The sequence below is a fragment of the Lissotriton helveticus genome, chromosome 7, assembly GCF_964261635.1.
Source record: "Lissotriton helveticus chromosome 7, aLisHel1.1, whole genome shotgun sequence".
Taxonomy (NCBI): domain Eukaryota; kingdom Metazoa; phylum Chordata; class Amphibia; order Caudata; family Salamandridae; genus Lissotriton; species Lissotriton helveticus.
Window position 1 is genome coordinate 36,416,595 of NC_136068.1, and position 21,688 is coordinate 36,438,282.

General features: G+C 46.5%; 1 protein-coding gene across 4 annotated transcripts in view; it reads left to right on the forward strand.

Annotated features, from left to right (window-relative positions):
• The window catches only part of ERF (ETS2 repressor factor), a 337,451-nt gene extending 319,468 nt beyond the window's left edge, over positions 1-17,983 (forward strand). For 3 of the 4 annotated variants that reach the window (XM_078651330.1, XM_078651331.1, XM_078651329.1), the window contains exons 3-4: positions 10,431-10,546; positions 14,249-17,983. In XM_078651330.1, the coding sequence (XP_078507456.1) occupies positions 10,431-10,546; positions 14,249-15,531 (1,399 nt within the window). In that variant the 3' untranslated portion in view covers positions 15,532-17,983. The remainder of the gene's footprint in view (positions 1-10,430; positions 10,547-14,248) is intronic. The other variant, XM_078651328.1, reaches the window with a different exon arrangement.
• The last annotated feature ends 3,705 nt before the right edge of the window (positions 17,984-21,688 follow it).

The following is a 21,688-nucleotide window of genomic DNA, read 5'->3' on the forward strand; positions in this document are numbered from 1 at the left end:
TGATCTACCTCCCTACTATGCCCCCTTGTTCCCCTACCCTCCACCTGCCTTTGTAAAGCGCTCTGTTATCTGCAAAGATCTTGTTCGCGCTATATAAAACTCTCAAAATAAAATAAATAAATAAATAAAATAAATTTAGTTTTAGTCAATTGGACGACATCCACCCAGAGATGGCTTTCATACAATCGTGGAGGCAAACTAGTTTCCTTCTCTTCCCCGTCCCTAAGTGACACTATTTGAGTGTCGTCAGCATGGAAAATAAGTTGGAAGCCATAGGATCTCATCAAGCCTGCCAAGGATATCACGTACATGCTAAAAGGCGTCGGGCTTCAAGATGGGCCCTGTGGCCCCCACACGGAAGAGAAAACGGGTGTGCACCTCATTGTGCACTTTCACCTTACGCGCATGAGCGCAGCGCATCCACAGGGTTGCATGCAGTATTAACGAGTCCGTGAACATGAGGTGTAACAGGTGTGCATTCGTCCTTTGTGATGTGTGCATAGAAGTCCCTTGGGTGTGCCGTATGAAGGCACACTAGGGTACAAGTCCTACAAAAAGAAGTGGGGGAACGCTGTCACCGGAAGTGACGTCACGACAGGAAGTGAGGTCACGAAAGGTGGCTTGCACCATCGGGCTCATTGCCTCCCCTCCTCACCCATTAGATGCGATTGCATCTGAGAAGCCAGCGCGTGAGCAGCGTGCTGGAAGCTCCGATCTCGTCCCAGAGAGGCCAAAGAGTGAAGTCCAGCTGTTTGGCCGGGGGGACAGCGTCCACCCGGTAAAATAAGGGGGGGGGACGCCGTCCACTCACGTGGTATCCCGACGCGAGCCCTGGGCACACAATCCTCAGCGCACATCACAACCCGGAGACTCCAGCTCTGTGCCTTCTCTTCTACATAATGCTGTCACTTGCTACTTTTCCTTCAGCCCAGGGAGGATCTCTCCCAGCGCTCCAGTTTTGTGTCAGAAAAACTCAACACACGACCCTGCAACCACAGTGCAGCTCACGAAACACTGGGTCACCCAGGAACCCCCAAAACAGAGCGGATAACTGGGCCCAGTGACCGGGTGTCTGCTTCGGCTTGGGATGTGTGGCAGAAGAGCCTTCCGACTTCAGTAAGAATACTGCAACCAAAAAGAGTATTCTAGACCGGAGTATGGGTGCAGTCCGCGGGACGGGCTCCGGTCCAAAGCGTCGGCTGCAGAATCCCAAATATCGCAGCATACAGGCAGATATATGATGGAGACAATCGGACGCCGCCTACAGTCACACCAGAGCTCTGTGCACCCCCCGCCATGAGGTCACTGCAAAGTCTGCTATGCAAGCATGGGAAAGATGGGCATGGGGAAGCGAAGGCAAGACGCGATCCACCCCCTGGCAGCGGTCACCCCCACATTAGCGCCTCCTCATTGGACGCAGGTGGCTGGCGCAGAGGACTTGTGGCTGCTTTAAATCCGTCATCACAAAGCGCCACGGATGAGTGCAACCTAAACAGCGACTAAAAAATTCAAAACGAATGTGGAGTAATGAGGCTACTGCCTCGGTATCCAAAAACTTACCACTGTCGGAAAGAATCTGACAGACGAAAACAAGACACAGAGGCCACGGATGAGTGGCTATGCACGGTTCTGCAGGAGGGTCTGGTTAGAAACAGCTGTCCGGCTCTTGGAAAAGGGCAAGGATGTGACCTAAAGAGAAAGAAATGCAGGCCAATCACCCAGCCAGTTCCACCCCTCCAGACGTTTGATGCTCACTTTGGGTCACAAACTTGCAGCACTTTCAAACGAGGACTGGCACTTTTCAGTAATCCGACGATTACCTGCACGTACATCTCCCGCAGGAACACGCATCAGCTCATGTTCATGGGGCCGTGAGAGAAGCCCCTCGTCCTCCTTCAGGGAGTCTGCATTCAGGCCACGCGCGTCCTGCCCATGCATAGCCATCTGCAGCACTTTTGCAATATTTGTACTTGTACCGTCATGCGCCACCTTTTGTTTCCAAGATACCATTAAAGAATTGTAAACAAGCTTTGGTACTGTCTGCAAATTAGATTGGTTTCATTTAAATTGGATTTTGTGAAAAAGGTCATAAATATAAACACAAGTGAGTGTAAGTACTTTATACAAAGTCTTTTTAAAAGACCCCATGATGGAAGGATGTTCTGCGAGCAGAAAGATGCCCTGTTGACCTTTGGGAAGTTGCAGCAGCATCCAGCCATGCGGAAGATGTTTCTGTGGAACCATAGCATGCTGATCCATTGGTAAAACCTTTCTGACCTTTCCCCCAGCGAAGCCGGAGCATTGCTCAAGACATCTATGAAGATTGCCGTAAAAGAACAACGGGCCAGATGTACGAACAGTGTAAACTGCGTCTCGCAATTTGCGCTGAATTGCGAGTCACAATTTTCAAACACAATGTACAAAAGTATCAGAGACACAGATTGCGATTCCCAATGGTGTCACAAAATGCGAGCCTCGAGAATATTAATGAGGGATTCGCAATTTGCGACCCCATTAGGAATGGCTGGCCCTCCCAGGGATGGTGGCCTGCTGGCAGCAGACCCCCTCCCCATGTCTGGGACTGCTTTTCAGTAAAGCATATATATATTTTTTAATGCAGCTCGTTTTCCTTAAAGGAAAACAGGATGCGTTTAAAAATAGAAAAATGAAACTTTTTTGTTTAATTTTTTAAGGGCAGGTGGTGGTCCCTGTTGTCGTCCATCCTTATTGGGCAGCACGTTGTGACGTCTTCCGGGGGCGGGGTTTCGACAGGCGGGAATCCCCAGTTAAAGGAGCCCTCTTCATAATCCTCCAATGTATTTAGGGGCGGTAGAGATGCGGAGCTCCAGTCGTCCTGTTGGGGAGATACAAGAGAGGGATGTTGCAGTCCACCAGTTCGTTCAATTGCTGATGAGAACAAAGCCTGCCTCCTTATCTTCCTCGACCTCTCGTCCGCTTTTGATACGGTCAAACATGACAACCTCCTGGACTGGATGGGTTAATCTGGTTCAGAGTTAAACAGGTTTGCTTAGTTTCTTCACAACAAAACGCAAATAATTAAAGTCAATCAAGCCCTCTCCAAATCTAATCTGATCACACTTTGGGTGCCTTAGGGGTCCTCACTGTCACCCATGCTTTACAACTTGTTTATGGAGCCTCTGAAGGAATTGCTCAAATCATCTAACATTCACTATCACATGTATTCGGACGACACCCAACTGTACCTGAAAATCTCCTCCCTGGAAGATATCGGGTCACTCAACGCGACTCTACTCAAAACCCAGCACTGGCTGACTTTTAATCATCTCAAGCTAAACTCCATCAAAACAAAATTCCTCCTTATCTCTCCACCTAAACAGGCTCTCATTATGGTTGAATACATGAAACGGCTCTCGACTGTATCCCACACATCATTGATTCCACAAGATCTCTTGGAATAATACTTGACAAGACCTTGAACATGCAGGAGCACACCAGCTCAGCCACCAAAGTAGCCATCTTCCAAATCAGCATCCTAAGAAAGATCAAAACCCTTCCTCCCACAGATAACTTCATGTCTGCTGTTCAAGCACTAGTCATTTCCAGGTTGGAGTATGGTAGTGCAACTCACTGAGGCCTACCTAGCTACATATTGGCACAGTTCAGGGACTCGTTTAATTCAGCGGTAAGGATTAACGCAGGATCCAGAAAAAAAAAACACATCACACCAAGTCTGAAACTAGGATGCATCTTAAAATTGCTTGCATGACCCATAAAGCCCTTCACTTAACACTCCATTGTGCCTAGCCCAAAAACTGGAACTATCTGGTGGTTGCAGGTCTTCTAGGAGCTCCAGCCCCTTGTTGCTGACACCACAAAAATTCAAAAGAAAGTAAACCTATGTCCAATCCTTTTTTGATATTGCCCAGAATATCTGGAACTCATTGCCTCTGGAAAGCAGACTGAATCTCTCTATGGCATAATTAAACAAGCATTTACAATGCAATAGGTCTCGCAATTACATTATTTTGAGCTATTGACATTCTAAATGGCAATGTCTTAATAAAAAATTTAAATGCATTTTTATTTAAAATACCAAAAGCAACATGTAGTGAATAGCGCGGTGTCCATGAAGACAGCACAGCGCTTATTAAAGTTAAAAAAAAGTGTGATGGGGGGCAGAGAGAGAAGAAGAAATTACGAGACATGTGGGATGGGGAAATAACAACTGAAGGAGCGAAAATACGCCCCAGCCTAATGCACATTAGCAGTCGCCTGATAGGCTGTCATTCTTTTAAACCAATATATCATGTTATTGCAATTTGATCCATATTTTCAACGCTATGCTTTTACGCTTTCACCACAATAATCTCGTTCCACAGGCGGAATAATGTTTGCCAATTTTCAAAGTTTCTAATGTTGGTGCTGGGCCATCCGAACCTCTTTGCACAAACACGACAGAAGCAAATTCGTCTGTAGGCAGTGTTGTTTATTTTAGTAGAAACCCAATGCATTTCGGGCATTAAAGTGCCCTTCGTCGGGGGTCACTATAAACAAGTACAAAAAAACTGTATTACCATTGGCATATTTTCGCATTAAATCTCGACAATAACAATTCATTTAATTTTTGAGACTTAACTACATTCTTTAACATGCTTCATTGAGGTTCGTACATGAACAGTAAAAATACCGTCAACCCAACAACTATACACTAACGGGAATCTTGACCTTTAATCTATTCTGTGCTCACTCTGAAACCCCCCCAACCCTTGTACCCCACTCACTCCTCCCTTGTATTAACACAGCCACATTCAACTTTACATTCATTCACTATATCTTTCGCTCGTAACTCCATTCACACACCACTCAGTGCGCTCTTCATTCACAGCCCACAAATACCCCTGTGTGACACCATTCAACCCGCGACTCACCTCTTCCTCTCCCATTTCCTTACTCGCTCACATCAACTTCCAAACACCCCATCATTCAACATTTTACTATATTATAATAATGCTTCGTACCTGCCATAACCAGGAACTCTCAAACATCCTCAGTTTCACCTCACACTGATGGTACTCCCCTCCCTGTTCCCAGCCCTTCGCTTAAATACAGAAGTCTCTTCCTATTGGTCTAGATTCTAGAATTTATGTTTCCTGCCAGCAACATAACGTATGGGATGGGGAAATAAGGCACGGAGAAGACAGTACGAGGAAGGTCTCAAAATCTGGCAACACTGCACAACCGGTACACAACTTCACCCTGCACCCCCCTGCTGCCCAGAATGATCCATCTGAGCCCTCCTTCATCCACACTGCTCTCCGGGCTACTCACCAAGGCACATCAGATGCCCTGCCGCTCCAAAGGATGGTTGAGGAACGCAGCGTGGGCTCCACGGAGCAGCTCACTTGGCCGGGGTTTGTTGTTCGGCTCGAGCACTCCAACGACTAGCCGCCTCAGTAACTTCAGCGGCCGCATCTGAAGCCCTCACAAACTGGACCAGGACTCAGTGAATCTGGGTTCAAACAACCGTAAAAACCACACAGATAGCAGCAGAGGAGCCGAGTGCATGATAGCCCAAACTCCACGAATCCGCGTCCTTGGATCACTTTTGTCCCGGCTGTACAGACAGCTTAGGAGGCTTATGCACATGCTGCTGTGATCTGTGTGTGACACCGTTGAACCACAAGATGGACTTGCTTATTTGCTGTTCCTTTATAGTACGACACAATGGTCACCATTCTCCTGGGCAGCAGTAGCCCAGTTCATATTTGTTGGTCGGCAGGTCTGAGGCAGCAGTTCGCAGTCCCTGCTCGGACAGACCCTGCTGTAGTTTTGTGAGGGGTGGGGGGCACGGTGCCAACACCTCTTCCCTCGCCCCTCCCGACCCCTCCGCCCACACTCATGCATCCTAAAGTTGTAAAGTTTTAAGAGGGAATGGCTGGCAATCTGTATTCTCAACTTTTGTAAAAACAAAACCGAAACTATAAAAACAGTCAAAGGCTCCTATCCCCGGACAGCCCCTCTGTTTTCTTTATGAAGCGGCTTATAATGGGCAGGCCTGGGCAGAGTTTACGGAACTCGCCAGCACTTCATAGCTCTGAACACGAGGGCACATCTCCAGGCTGCAAGCCGTGCCCGCTGCATGCATGCCCGTCAGTCGACACGTTGGAGATCAAGTGGACACATTAGGGCACCTTTAACAACAAGTAGCACACAAAACTTGAAATGAACATATTATGACTGCTCCTGGGCAGAGGGGGAGGGATTGCTGGAGGGACACATGAATTTGTTACACTTTCATTCTCCAATATAAAGGAGCAGATAATTATTTCAACATGCTGGAAACCGCTTCCACGAAGTGGGGTGCTCTGCAGTCCACACTGTGATACAGCTCGCCCTCAAGTGAGCAGAGGATTCCCGCAACCACATAGTGGGCTAGATGTGAGTGGCGGACGGCAAATGGCCGCGGGGTTCGCCGCTCGATGCTGTTTGGGAGGTGTGAGGGGCGTTTATTACTAAATATGTAAAGTGGAGGAAAAAAAGTCTCGCTTGAAAGAAAAAAACGAGGCAGTCCTGCTTGGAAGGAAAGCTTAAAGCTTTGTGCGCGTTGTGCCGGCCTGCAGCCCTTCCTCCTTTTGGGGCGGCCCATCCGGACTGGATCCTTTGGTCCACTGCTTTTTTAGATAACATGCCTACTTTAAATAAGAAATTGGTTCACGACAGCCGTGAAGCAAACAATCCAGTCCAGATGGGCCGTCCCAAAAGGCAAAAGGGTGGTAACAAAGAAACCTAATTTTCAATGGGAGGCCACCGTTCACGGTAAACGATGACGCGATCCAATGAAAATGAGGGGCAAGCCCCCTCTGAAATGTCCTGTCTCACAATATGTCTCTCAGAGCGAGCAGTGCATGCGCGCTGCAACGCTAGGCAAGACCTAAAAAGAAGTGAAAGCACTACTGATGAATACTTTCTGAACTGGAACGGTACCTGTTCTGCCCTTGGTTTCATGTTAAGTTACCTCCATCACACATTTGTTGTTCCTCCTTGTATGGACTCCCTCTCCCAGACTAGCCTGGCTACTTCCGGTTTCATTCCAGATCCTTTGCTTGTTTGCAACATCTTTATTTGTTTTTGTTTTTCTATGCTCATATATTTTCTATTTGCAATGGTTCGATATATCCCCTTCCCCATCTTTTATACGCTTGTTGTTGTTCTGCCACACGCATCACTTTCGATTTTGTCCCTGATCATTTGTAAAGCGGTCTGATACCGTCATGTTTGCGCTAAATAATACTATACATACCAGATGCCAATGCTGGAGAACCATAGTTGCAGGTAAGTAACCTATTTTCTTTTCATCTCTCTAATCTTGAGACTCCACATGACACACCTGCAGGACTCTCTGGTGTACCAAGATCCGATAGCAGATTGAACAGACTTCGCTTTTCCACAGCACCTCTGCAGTCATTGCATCTGTACAGTTGATATGACTGAGGACCTCTGCAGGCTTGGGGTGGTCACATGGACCAACTTGCAGAACAACAAAAATAGCTACCCCAAATTTAGTCCCACCATACTAAAATGCGATTATTTGAGCAGTCGACCAAACACTAAAGTCACTTTGTCCTCCTTGCCTTTAAGATTTCTTGATCTAGATGTACAGTGGCATGAAGTTGTGGTACTAGAACAAACTAGAAATAAACAGGACTGTTACAAGCAGTATCCCATTTGCCTTTGGTAATACCAGTGGTTCATCTTTGGAACCCAAATGCACAACAGCAAGCCAACTAGACCAGCTTTCCAGCGAAGAGTACAAGTGAGGGCTGCACAGCTAGGCACCTTTTCCTCTGCAATACTTCTCCAGCCTGTCAAGTGCACCGTGTGACTCTACCTGGTAACAGTTTAGCGCACCTACCCATATATACCACAGTTTGGCTCGCTGACACCAGTTCCAGTTGAATTTCTCAAAATCTATTGACTGGCTAGGTCAGATTTAACCTTATAAGGGGGGGTCTAGGATCAAACATGGTGAAAGATGTTGAAAGAGATCCCTTTTAAGGTCCCCAGGGCATCTGCATGAAGTTCCTGTGACCTGATCATGTTTCGGTTAGTGACTTTACAAATATGGATTATTATTATTATTACTTTATACCTTAATGTACCCAGAGACTATCGCTGAGTGGAAAGCCAGACTATTTCTGACTTAGGCCTTTAAGGCTGCTCAAACAGTCTCTTCCTCCTCCTTCCTGACTAGGAGGAATATGAAAAATATTTTTCATCCTCATGAAATCAGTTCGGCTACTGGGACCATTCGGAGAGTCTGCGGAACTGACGATGGTCTTGTCCTCTGCATGGCTGAAAGGTCCTTAAACTCAAATCGGACCTGTCTCAGGTCAAGGTTTTATGGCAGGTCATGCTTATTTATCTTCTGGACTGTCCCTCATTCCCCTATAGGCCAGAATCCTGAGACCCAACCTCTACTTGCCAGCACACTTTCACAGGCTCTGGTCATGGCACCACTTCCACGGAAGACGCTGAGTCGATAGCATCGGTCTCATAGTCTTCAGTGTGGACACAGACCTCTTCCCTTGTGCCACTGTCACTTCAGGTGCAGTCTTTGGAAACTATTTGGGTGGCTAGTGAAGGGGAAATCTTCCTTCGAGGATGAGCCTCTTGTTGAACCTCTTCCCGTAGATATTGGATATGCATGTATGAAAAAACTCTGCCCACCCCGGATTTTAGATGTACTAAGAAAGATAAATTGGAATCCGACTGCCTCTTCCCTCTTTATTACACAGATACTAGCGTCTGCTTGGATCGCCAGAATGGTAGTGGCCTTCATACGTTGTCAGAAAGTGATATTCTCCATCCTTTCGGGCCCTTCATCTGGGGGAGATTCCAATTTTATATCTGTTGCTCGTAATCCTTGGATTTGGTTGTCAAAGGAGGTCTGGGTGCAGGCTTCAACTGATGTCGAGGCTTGTCGGTGTCCTTGAGCTGGTATGCTTGGATGGATCTTTTCTCCAGATCCAAGGCCTTCACCTGGTGCCAACAGGAGCCCGAAGGCGGCGGAGGTCCTGGAGGCAGTAATGTCTTGTGCCAAGAGCTCAATACCAGACTCCCTCTGGAGGGGTGCTCTACCTGGGCATGAGGCCTCTTGTGAGGCTTGAAGTGGATGTTGAAGCTGACCGAATTAATGACCATTTTTGCGGTCTTCTCTTGAGGACCACTGGCCCTGAGGTTCAGTAGAGCCTACTCCTTTTCTTCTAGGTCAGAGGTGCTGGATGAGATGGCCTCTGGGCTAGGTGTAGGTTTGTGCAGCATAAAGCTGGAAGGGCTCTGGGGCGGTCCTGTTAGTTGAAGATGCATCTTACGGTGCGCCCAGCGCCTCTCCCTTCTGTATCACATGGTTTTCTTCAAACTGGAAGCGGGAGCAAGTTTCACAAGCGGCTTCCTTATGGTGCAGAAAATATTGTGATGGTCTGACCATGGGTACTTGCATGGCACCAGGGGCAGTACTGAAAAGGCATCCATTCCATCACGCTTTAAGCATTCTCGAGGTCAGTAGGTGTCGGTTTCTGAAGGGTGCAAACAAAGGGAAACCCCTTCGACAAAAGGTTCTTTTGACGCTTTGCGTGACATTTCACTGCATGCGCCTGAAAAAACCATTGAAGACGGGTCAAATCTTGGAGCACCATTGACACGCATCCAAACCAGAAGGCGGGGGGTAAAAATCTAACTTGGAGTCGGTGCCCCTATGATGCCCACCAAGAGAGAAGTCCCAGTGCATCCTGTGAGTCTAAAGACTTCTTAGAAAATAAGCAATTTGCAAATGTCCCAGCCCAACACCAGTTGGCAGGAATGTTCAGAGAATGTGAATCAGCAGCACTACATGCTACCAACAGATTCTTATAAGGTAAGTAACCTTTTCCTTTAACTTGGTCTACCATTTTTTCTTATTGATATTGTTAATACCAAAGTAGAAAGGTTTCTTCTGAATCACAGGAGTGTCTCAAATTGACTTCTAGGTTTGTCAGCAGCTTCCCCGAACTACACAGATCTCTCTCGGCTGGTTGGTCTCCCTTAAAGAAGCCATGGGAGTAAGAGAAAGACACAAATTCAGAAGCCCATGCTTTTTATTTGAAATGATTGCGGAAGTTCTGTCTAACTTATTTTCTACATCTACACAAAAGCTATTACCTCAAAACTCGTTTGAAGTGTTGCAACTTCACAAGAAGTGAGACCATTTAAGATCTTAACGTGATATGTTGTGTGCAGTAGTTGTCAGCCAGTTCAGACGTTGCTTCACGCTACACCAGCAAGTCTCCATTGCTGACAACAAATCTGCTCTCTGTTTGTGGAATCGTTCCTACGTCATCAAAGCATATTGTATATGTCAAGTATTAACCGTTGGATGAGTGGTTTATTTGTTCTTTCTTTTCTCTTTGTAGGTATTACTACAACAAGAGAATACTGCATAAAACCAAAGGCAAACGTTTTACTTACAAGTTCAACTTCAATAAACTGGTGCTGGTCAACTATCCGTTCATTGATATGGGCCTGGGAGGTGAGTATGTGCAGCTGCCTCCTCTCTAGTCTTTATCTCACAGGCTCTGGCGAGGGTCCTCCTCCGATTGGGAGGATGAAACAAGGTCTGTGGAGAGTACCGGTGGTGCTGATGGGGCGGGTGGGGGGATGCTGGGGCCTTCAATCTGCTTTATGAATGACAGAGTCGTCAATGAAGATACGTCCAGCTGTAGAAGAGTTGCTGGGCGGGGTGCTTTTTGTTTTCCTTGTGAATGTTACTGTCGGATGGCCTGTCTGAGGCGATTACAACGCTCTTCATGCTCCTAGAACTTGCATCAATAATCCATAAACCATTGAACTGGTGCCTGTGCACATAATTCTGTAACACCTCTTTGTCAAGTTTTTAAAGCCAATTAGAATGACCCTGGCATGGAACACGGGTCTTAAAACTCATGTTTGAAAATGTATTTTCCAAGGCAAAGTAAACTGGATTGGCCAAATTCCTCTTTCTGAGGTTCCAGGCTGCCATTTTTCAGTGTGTCCATGTTGGAAAGAGGCTTATTGGTAGGGGCAAATGTAGGTGTGCCGCTGGCAATAAGGCCACTAACACATGGTAGGACTCAGCATAAAAAATCATTCTTATGCTCAACTCTTGGTAGCTTGGCTGCGAGCAGACAGGCTTAACTTCAAAAAGAGGTATGTAAAGCATTTAAAAACACCATTACAGTAAATAATTAAGACACAGTACAAAATAAAAATCCAACTCCAATTTATAAAAATAGGTTATATTTTTAAATGACACCAAAACAAAATAAATCCACTATAGGGAACCTGAGATATGAATTTGTAGATTAGTCACTTTCTAGTGCTTAGAAACCAACAGTGCCCCTTTTAGTCATTTTGTTTTCTCTGACAGGGACACACCTTTGGAAATTGTTCTGGAGAATCTCACCAAATGTGTTGTGCCACCTTCTCCAGCAGGCGGGGTCCAGTTAGAACTCCTTCCTGAAGTTCTGCTTGCGGGTCCCAACGTGTCCAACACACAGTCCAAGGTTCTGGAATCTCCAAGAGGGTCCTTGAAAGTGTGAAACTTCAATTCTGCAATCCACTTGAACAAAACCCTTACAAATCCACTGGTACTCCAGGCTGGGAATTCTTTGTGGGGACTCTTCAACCCCCCCCCTGCATCTGCTCATACCTTCCGTAATCCTACCATCTGCCTAAGGTGGGAAGTTCAGCGCTGTAAATGACAATGGTCTCTGTAGACCAAAGTTTACGACCCCTCCCCCTTGCCTGGCATTCCTATTGAACAGCACACTGCCCTGTCTGCAGAGCTGGTTAACTCCAGGGGCTCTTTATCACCTCTTCAAAGCAGCCTGGCTAATCCACTTAACTCTGACCAATCAGGGCAGACCACTGGAAGGCTGAATTTGGATCTACAAACAAGAAATTCTTATAACTTCTTGTAGGTACACTTTAGGAGAAATTCAACACAATGATATTGTTGAATTTATTAATACCATTCTGGGAAATCTTTGAATGGCATTTCTAGCCCTCTCCTATCAATAGTTATTAATCAATACCTTTCTACCACGTTAACCTATGTAACAGGGGATTTGCAATGGAAAAAATGACTTGGGCCATTTTTCCAGCACCAGGACTTACAAAAACATATTTTATAAGCACTTGCCTTATATCTACTAGAACCCCACTCCATGTGCAACTAGGGGAGACTTTAGGGGTTCTGAATCTGTAGAAATATTGCAGATTCTCCCTCTACAATGCTCCTAGCATCAAAGTCGAATTTCAGCAGCACTTTACCGCAATGTGGGGAGTGAAATGTGAAATTTCACTTTACCCAGACATATAAAAACTCATTTTATAAGGGTGTACCTTATAAATACCTGACCCGTTGCCCCTGGGATACCTAGGGGAGACCCTGGGGGCCCCAAATATGCTAAAACATTGTAGGTTATCCATTTTTAAGGGCCCCAAACACCAAAGTTGAATTTATGCACAATGTACTTCTTGAAAGCAGTCCTGGCATCAAAGGCTGTTTTTAAACTGATCTCGGGCTTCAGCAGTGCACACATGCACGTGCAGAAAAAGGCTGCTGGCCTCTAAACTGCCATTCCCCAGGGCACTGGGAACTTCTAGGTAGTTTCAATCCCCCTGCCCTATTATATACTAGGGGCCTATAGGGGAGGGCTTGTCAATCACAGGGGTACCCCACCATATCATTTTGTACCCTAGTGTATGTGGGTGTTTTAACTGTATTCTAGTGTGTCTCTTTCAGCATAGCACTGGGCGTGGTTAGGCAGAGCCCAGAGTCAGTCAGAGTCAGTTGCCACCAGCATCAGTCAGCAAAAAGTTGGGGGTGCCCAGGGCACAGGATGACTTTGCAACAGTCCGTGCACCACAGACACCACTGTTCCTCAGTAAATGTTTTGCTCTGGGCCTTGGTATTTTTCACCTTCCTTCTAAATAAAAAGATGTGGATGTATTTTTTGGGCCTCCATTTTGTTTAGCACATTCTGAAATCTTTTTGAAAAAGGAGGATTGCTTTTCCGGATTTGCTGGTTTCTCCTATAGTCCCCATTAGTTGAAGAAATCTGATAGCAAGAGCCCTGAGTGAGGAAGTCTCAGTGTTTTGGTAATTAGTAAGATATGTAAATTAACACAATCGTGAGGAAGGTGCTACATAAAAACAGGTATTCTGGTGACGATGCAGTTCTCGTGTTTATACGCGTAAGGAAAAAGCAAAAAGGATGTCCAATTGGTAAAGAGGGATAAGCGCAAAGGCTCCCTCGGAGATGGTTTTAAAATATCGTAGGAAATTCGATCTAAATAGAACTGAATGAAAACACTTAGTCCTGATAATGGGCAGATTGAAGATATTTGGAGGGCCAACATTTTGACGATTTGTACAGACGGACAGGTCGATTTGTCTTTTATTTACTGTATAGTAGAACTTATGATTGTCTAACACTTTCTTTGTTCTCTTAGTGAATTTTGATTATTATTTGTACATGTTTTGTTCACCTCTACCTTGTTTGTGCTACTAGAAAGACTTTAAAATGTTTTTGTAATTAGGAACCTGATTTTTATTGTATAATTCTTTCTTGTCAGCCCCTTCCTTTATTTGCATTTGTGATGTTTATCAGTATAATGATAGTTTTTAAAAATGATTTTGATGTATGAAACCCGGCATTCGGATTAGACAATGCTGCTGCATTTTCTGCTTAATTGTCACGACGCTTTTCATGTCCATCTGCTGCATATTTTAAACATTACTGTTAAAAAAAAATCTAGCATAAATGTATCAAAGGTTACTTTGAAAGGAAACAAAAGAATGCACACTTGGTGCTTTGCAGTGGCAGGCGCATTGCAAGGGTAACTGGCCACCCTTCAATAGTGGATTGCAGTATTTCAGTGTTCAACAAGACCTCAAGAGGTGAAACATCTAGTTTTTATGTGCGTTAAAAATGAAAAACAGTGAAAGAATACTGCCACCGTATATGCCGCATTATGCTGCATACCTTGTCATTTTTGGAGCACAAGTTAGATCTCCATTGCTGCATTTGTAATATTTCTTAATAGACCCAAAATGGCGATTTCCATAAACTACCTGTCTCCAAGACCGCGTTTCCTTTAGGACATTAGCTTTGCTTAGAAAAGATCTCTGATGATGGGAGAAAAGTTGGACTGGCTGTTTGGACTAACCCTTTTCTGTTTCTTTCAGGTGGACCCGTCCCCCAGAGTGCTCCACCTGTGCCATCCGGCGGGACTCATTTCCGTTTCCCACCTTCTACGCCTTCTGACATTTTGTCTCCCAATGAAGATTTGCGCTCCCCAATGTTCTCGTCCGTGGCCCGCCGCCTTGGCCGTGGGTCAGTCAGTGACTGCAGTGATGGGACCTCCGCCAATTCTGAAGTGGAAGAGAGCATAGCGGAGGAGCAGCGGCGTAGTCTTGAAATGAACTCTTTCCGTGGACCACCTCTCCCATCCCATGCTCGCATGGCCCACGAGAGCATCTTCAGAGTGTATCCCCGCTCCAGAGTCCCTGAACCCTTGAGCCCGTTCCCCGTCTCACCTATGGGGGCTCCAAGTGGGCTCCTCCCGCCCCAGCTGTCCCCTGCTCTCCCAATCACACCCAACCACATGAACTACACGCCATCGCCCACGTTAAGTCCCATGTACCCTGGAGGCAGCCACTTCTCCTTCAACACGGATGACATGAAGCGGTATCTTCAAGCTCATCATCAAAGTATCTATAACTATCACCTGAGCCCCCGGGCCTTCCTTCATTACCCCAGCATTGTGGTACCCCAACCGCAGCGGCCGGAGAAACCCCTGCAACTGCCCCCTGAAGACACTACATCCTTCAAATTCAAATTGCAGCCCCCACCACTGGGAAGAAGGAACAGGGACAAGCAGGGAATTGGGCAGGCAGATGGGGCGGGGAGCAGCAGTGGTTTCCACTCCTCTGAATATGCCAGCACGAGCTTGCCCCCGGGACTGCCCCAGATCAAAGTGGAGCCCATCTCAGACATGGAGTCTGATGAAGATCTGAATGTTGAGGTGACTGACAGTGACAGTGACGAGGAAGTGTTCAAGACTCCACCTCCACCCTTGCCACCAGTGCCTGAGGAGAGACCTCCCTTACTAAAGAGGGAAGAGGACTCTCCTGCTGCCACCTGGGAAAAGAGAGGGCTGGAGGTCCTTCGTGAGCCGGAGGAGAGAGCGGAGAGTGGCAAGTGCATCCCCCTGAAGCTTCGCTTCAAGCGGCGTTGGAGCGAGGATCAACGGATGGAGGCCTGCACCGAGGAGTCTGAAGACAAGAAGGTCCGGGCTGAGGAGGCGGTGGAGGAGGCCAGACCCGGCTCCCCTGCCCGGAAGCAGTCTCTGAGCAGCACTGTCCAGGCCGAGCGAGAAGGGGCTCAGGAGAACCTGCCCGTCCGACGTGTCAGCACAGATCTGCAAAGAGCCACCGCCGAGCTCTCTCTGGAGAGCAGGGATTCCTGATCCAGCCATCTCCAGGCCTGGTGGCCTCTGGACTGATCTCTCTCTGGAGAGCAGGGATTCCTGATCCAGCCATCTCCAGGCCTGGTGGCCTCTGGACTGAGCTCCCTCTTGCTTGGGCAAGACATGTTCTGGGTTTATTGAGGAAAAATGGAGACTGAAACAGACTGAAGAAGTAACACATTTTGCTGCCTTATAATCTCAGATGGGGAAATGGGCTGTGGGTTTTTTAATCATTACTGTCAAGACATCCTCAGGCTTCATTGACCTGCTCCTCCCCTTCATTTTTTCCAGCCCTACCTCTGTTCTTCTCTATATATGTTGTCCATAGCTTTATATTCAGTATATGAAATCTTTCTACCCTTGTTTACCTTATCCTTTGGCTCTCACTGGGGGTATCGGTGGGGAGGGGAGGAGGGTGAAGTGGAACTATATTTTCCTCAGTTTTTTGAGACTGTATCCAGGTATATACTTTTTTGTAAGAAAGTTTTTAAATGGTTGTTTTAAAAACATCTTTCATAATTGCCTTGTTTAAACAAAAAACTAATGTGGAATTCATTTGATTCTTGTGAATATTTTTTTTTAATTGACCTAAAATAAGGAAGTGGGTTTTGTAATGTTTTTTCTTCATAGGGTGAGAAGAATTATGAGGTTAATTCTGGCTTAACTTTTAAAGTAGCCAAAGATTTGTAAAAACATGAGATCAAAACAAGCAGGAAGAATAAAACCAGTATTACTTTGGAAATGCGTAGTGTATTTAAAGGTGAGGTGGGTTGGCGGCAGGAGTATATGGACTCTTGTAACGTAGAATTTGCTCCTCTGTACGTCTTCTCGATCTCCAGTTAGGATTGGAGATGTGAATTTGTATCATTGTAACCAGTTGCCTGGACCTGCACATAACGATGGTGCTCTGGTGGTCCTCAAGACCTTTTTCTATAAACTACTTATGCAGAGTGCCATTTGAGTGTCCTGCATTTGATCTTCTTGCCATAGCTCTGACAGGCAGCTTAAGGTTGGAGCAGTCACTGTTCTAGTTCTGTACTTACATTATATGATGCGATTGCAGTGCACGTTTGAAAACCGATCTCTGCACTTGCATACCAGAAATGATTCTTTGCCTGTGCTTTTCGACATTTCTGCCGCGTGGTGCTTATAAAGTCGCAGGATACAATTTGGCACCTTCAAGACCACTTGTGCTGTAAAGTGCCTGTGAAAGACCAACTACAAAGTGTAGGTAACCAAGTGTGCCCTTGGGAACCTGTTATCCTGTTTGTCTGTGACTTTGAGTGCACTCTTAATTGCTTCTCCCTGTCAAGATTAGGTATTGTCTTCACTAAGGCACATTCTAAACCAAGAAGTCTGGTTAGCTGTTTGAAATGGATTACCTCATATGTACAGAGAGAGTTGAGCATTGTTATAGGGATAATGGACATCTAGCAGTGCCTAGGGGCCAACACGTATACCTCAGCCACACATTGGCTGCATTTTGGTGGGTTAGAGCATTACTGCTTTGCACTGGCTTGATGCTCAGGGAATATTGTCACATTAAAACTCCTTCATTTTCTGGTTTAGAAGATCAATTTGGATAGATAGATGGTGTTTCAAAAGTAATTAATGTCTTAACTGTGGTTGCTTTTACCATTTGCCTTTATTGCTGCTTTGCAAGAAAACCAAATGGTAAACTTAGCCACTACTCTGCTCTCTATCTAGAATTCCAGTCTCCCTTCCACATCCACTTTTTCTTTGATGCTTGCTTGTACACTTAGTGTTATGATGTGTGTATCGTAACAGAGACCGCTTTGTGTATTCCTGCTAGTAGGCATTCATCCAGTTAGCTCTTCAGAGTGCTTGGTTTCCTTAAAACTTGATGGTCTCATTTACATTTTGAGAACTTGGTTGCCACCAATAAGTTAAACCATGTGGCCCAGTTTTGGCTTCGACGGGTGTCTTTTGGGCTGCCTTTGAGCTTAGAATCCATGATTAGCTGGGCACTTATTCTTCGTTGGTAATTGTGCTTCTGCAGGTCTCACCCACAGCACACTTCTGTGTATCAGAACTCCAAAGCATTCATTATTTTGTTTGGTGTTCTGGAAAGTATGACTTTAAGAACGAATTCTAATCTAACTGGAGATGTTCACTTTCTAGTGCAGCGTTGATGTAAATTTAGTTCCAGTGGCCAAATGCAAGAGTTTAAGAATTGGCCCATCCCTGCCCAAAGAGGACCGTGATCAGAAGAAGGGAGGGAGAGAATTAGGCAGAGCATTTCCTTGAGTTCAGGCAAACAAATAGGAAGGAAACAATGTTCAGACCTGAAATCTTTCTCCAAGCAGTTTAGTTACTACTCCACAAGTTAATTTTTAAATATAAGCCTTACTTAAAATATTGTAAATGTATATAGGAGTCATCTGAATTTTACAAATGTATTATAAACAATAAAACATTTTTTGAAATGTTATGACTTAGAACTGTGCCTGTATTAATCTTTTGATTGGTGGCATTGATATCATTCTGGTGCTGTGCTCTAAACTTATCTAATCCTAGACAGTGGCACATTTCTTAGCTTTCAAGACAGTTTAGATTGCATAAGGGGTGGTGGCTAGGATTATGCTTTTGATATTTTCTTAGCAAACTAGAAGCCAGCATTTCTTCTAAGTCTGTCCCCTCAATTTTGTTCCAAGCTCTAATTTCCAACTGCCTCTTAGGGCCCCCTCCAACAGCGGGGTGATCCGGAAGGGCCAGCTCAAATTGTACTGCTGCATGGTCTGTCCAGACAAGAGGCAACAAGGCAGTGAATGAGAGATGTGTGTGGTTGGAAACAATACCTTCCAGCATATGCACTGCCACATGGGTGGGGCCTGTTACGTGCTGCCTAAGATCGGCACTGTTCATCATATCCATAAGGGTCACAGTATCTGGTTCCGTTAGAGCTTCCAGATAGTAGTTTAAATCTCCCAGGTGTTCACAGAACGTGATGCAAAAATGTTCGTGGCCAGGGAAGAACGTGGAGATGTCGAAAATCCCATCCAAGATCTGAGTACCCATCCTCACCTTCTTCAAAATCGTGGAAGAGTAAGCACAAAAAGACACGAGTCACTAAGTCATACCTCCAGAAGTTAGTCACCACCATCAACAACTTTGGCATCTTCTCAAGAATCAGGGCAATCAGCAGACTATCTGATGCCGGTGACTGGGTCACACCTGATGGTGGCCAACAAATGTTCTGGCTTCAGATTCTTTACACGCTGTGGCAATGACACTGAGTCCCCAGTCAGGTCAGAAATATCTGACATTTTCAAAACTTGGGATGGATCCATCTCTATTGTTTTTTTTAGAATTCTTTTTATTGAACATATATAGAATCGACAACACATTACATCAAAGAGGAATTCAAAAGTACATGGCAATCACAGTTTAACCAGTTCCTGAGCCACTGCTCTTGAGTTGTTAGATCATTCACGGCGAAGGAAAATCATCATGTAGAGGAACACTCGGGGCGGGGGGTACAGACATTCCAATAATTCCAAATGGAGGACCACTTTTGGGGGCATCCCCGTGCCACGTATGCTGTCTTTTTTTTCTGAACATGCACCAGTCCATGTCTGCCTTCCAGGCCTCTATTTTGGGCGATTGTGTGGCCCCCCATAGTTGTGCGATGTTTCTCTTTGCTATCATCAGGCCCAGTGTTACCCTTAGTATGCGTTTACTGTTCAGGTCTTTGGGCTCCCACACATTCAAAAGACATCTCTTTGCTTCCTGATGAATAGTGAGTGCGAGTACTTCACTCAGCATATCATGTATTTTGCGCCAGAATGAAAAATTTCCTAGCTATTGTAACAGAAAGGTTCGAGGCATGTGGGCTGCTAAATTCATATCTATAGCATAGATCGCCGCCTAGTGTTGGGTCCGGATGATTGCACATTGTTGTCCTGGAAGAGTCTTCGAAGTATCACGAGATAGGTGGCTCCTCCCCTGGACTACAGTGCGCATGGGCATCGACTCCATCCCCAGATTGGTTTTTTTTTCGCCATTGGGTTCGGATGTGATTTCGACGTCTCCTGTTCGGAGTCGTTACAAAACTTTTTCAAAGCCAAAAGGCCTTCCTTATACCGTTGGTATTGTTCGCGTTCGGTCCCGTATAACTTCCAATTCGTCGAGTCGTATATCCGGGGAGTCGTGTTACTCTTCGGTGATCGAGGCCCAGTAGACGCAGCAAGACTTCGACGACATGGAGCGGAGTCTTTTCAAGAAATGTCCCGTGTGTGAATCCAAGTACCCACACATCGACGTCCATCCTGTGTGCAACAAGTGCCTGTCGCCGGACCACGACGAGGCCAACTGTATGGCCTGTTCCAGATTTCGATCAAAGAAAACGATCAAGCTTCGGCGCGTGGCGCGCCTCGAGGCCTAGCGATCGGCTCCAGCACCGGTGGACATCTTCGACGACGCAGAAGAGCAAGAGCTTCAGCTGCAGATTTCACCTGCACCGGTGGAGGTAGAGTCCAACTACGAAGCGGACGTCGAAGGCCAAGACCTAGAGGAAATCGTCGATGAGGTAGGGGACGACGAAGAAGCTTATGGGGCCATGGAAGATAGCTCGGAGGATGAGCTATGCCCCGTTCGTACTCTTACAAAGGCTCAGGTCGCGGGATCGCCACTCGGCCTTACCCAAGACCTCAGCGGAGCCGCCATTATCGAAACCGAAACCATCGGTGTCGACGATAACTAAGATGGCCGAGGCGCCATCGAAACCGAAGACGCCTGCTCCATTATCAACGCCGTCGTCTTCGGAGGCCTCGAAGCCAAAGAAAGCTGTCGACCAGGCAAAGGTACAAAAGGTGGTCAAAGAGCCAAGCTCGAAGAAGGCCGTCGAGCCGGTCTCTAGCAAGGCGGTCGAGCCGAAATCCAAAAAGGCTGTTGAGCCTGCCTCGGGAAAGTCTGTCGACCCAAAGAACAAAGGGGCCGTCGAGACAAAGTCAGCCAAGGGCGCCGAGCCGAAGTCTGGGGTCCCGACGCCAAAAGCAAAGGATACTGCTCCGAAGCCGTCGGCGTCAACGTCCGCGGCCGTGGAGAGTAATCGAAGCGCACCGGTCCCGGTTGCTCCTGCGCCTCTCGCAGACAAGCAGAAGTCATCGACGCTCGGGTCTTCCCCTGGAGGCGGACCGAGGGCATCGGTCGGGTCGACGAAACCATCCGCTTCCTTTACGAAGCAGGTCTCGGACTCCCTCAAGCGAATTAAGGACAAGGCACTGGCATCGGAACCGAAGACTCCTTCCACACCGAAGCCGGCTGATCTACCAAAAAAGACCTCGACGCCGATCCTCTACACGTTACCGCCTAAGGTGGCGCCGAAGGCCTTTGCACCGCGGTCGGTGCCCACTGACACTGTGTCGAAGTCATCTCCCCCGGCTGGGGGTTTAAGTCATCGACAACCTTTAATTGAAGAGCGGTCGGAACGTTACATTGATGCCGACATCGGGAAGCTCACGCTCTACAAGAGGAAAATAACATCACAGCCTTTGGAGTCGTATACTATTCCTCTGAAACGCAAGAAGCCTGCACCAGAAACACCAGTTCTGGTGGAACAGATTCTTCCACAGCCTAGGAGGAGTGCAACACCTTCACCCACTTACTCTGGTGGGGATGAAGGGGAGCAAGATGAGGAGTACAACTTTCCTGCAAACACAGAGCCTGATGAGCAACAAGACTCATAGATGGACACAGGTGATCAAGGGGACCAGCAAACAGTCCATGATCCTCAGATTTATAACGTGAAGAGGTCTCCCACTGAAGATTCTGCGGCATTTAATGCCTTGATTGAAAGGGCAGCTACAAATCATAAAGTGGAAATGCATGCTGACCCTGTGGAGGTTGACTTCCTGTTTGACACTTTCTCAACTGCAGAAAAAACAGTCAAGACTCTCCCAATGCTAAAAGGGGTCCTTAAACATGCGGCAGACATTTTCAAGGAGCCCACGAGATCAAGGGTTGTCAACCCTAGAATAGAGAAGAAATACCGGCCGGCACCTGGCGATCCAACCTACATAAAGGGCCAGTTGCCTTTGGACTCTTTGGTGGTCTCTAATGCCCGCAAGAGGGCGAACTCCCAAACCACGGGTGAAGCTCCTCCCCCAGACAAAGAGTCAAAAGTGCTGGAGGCATC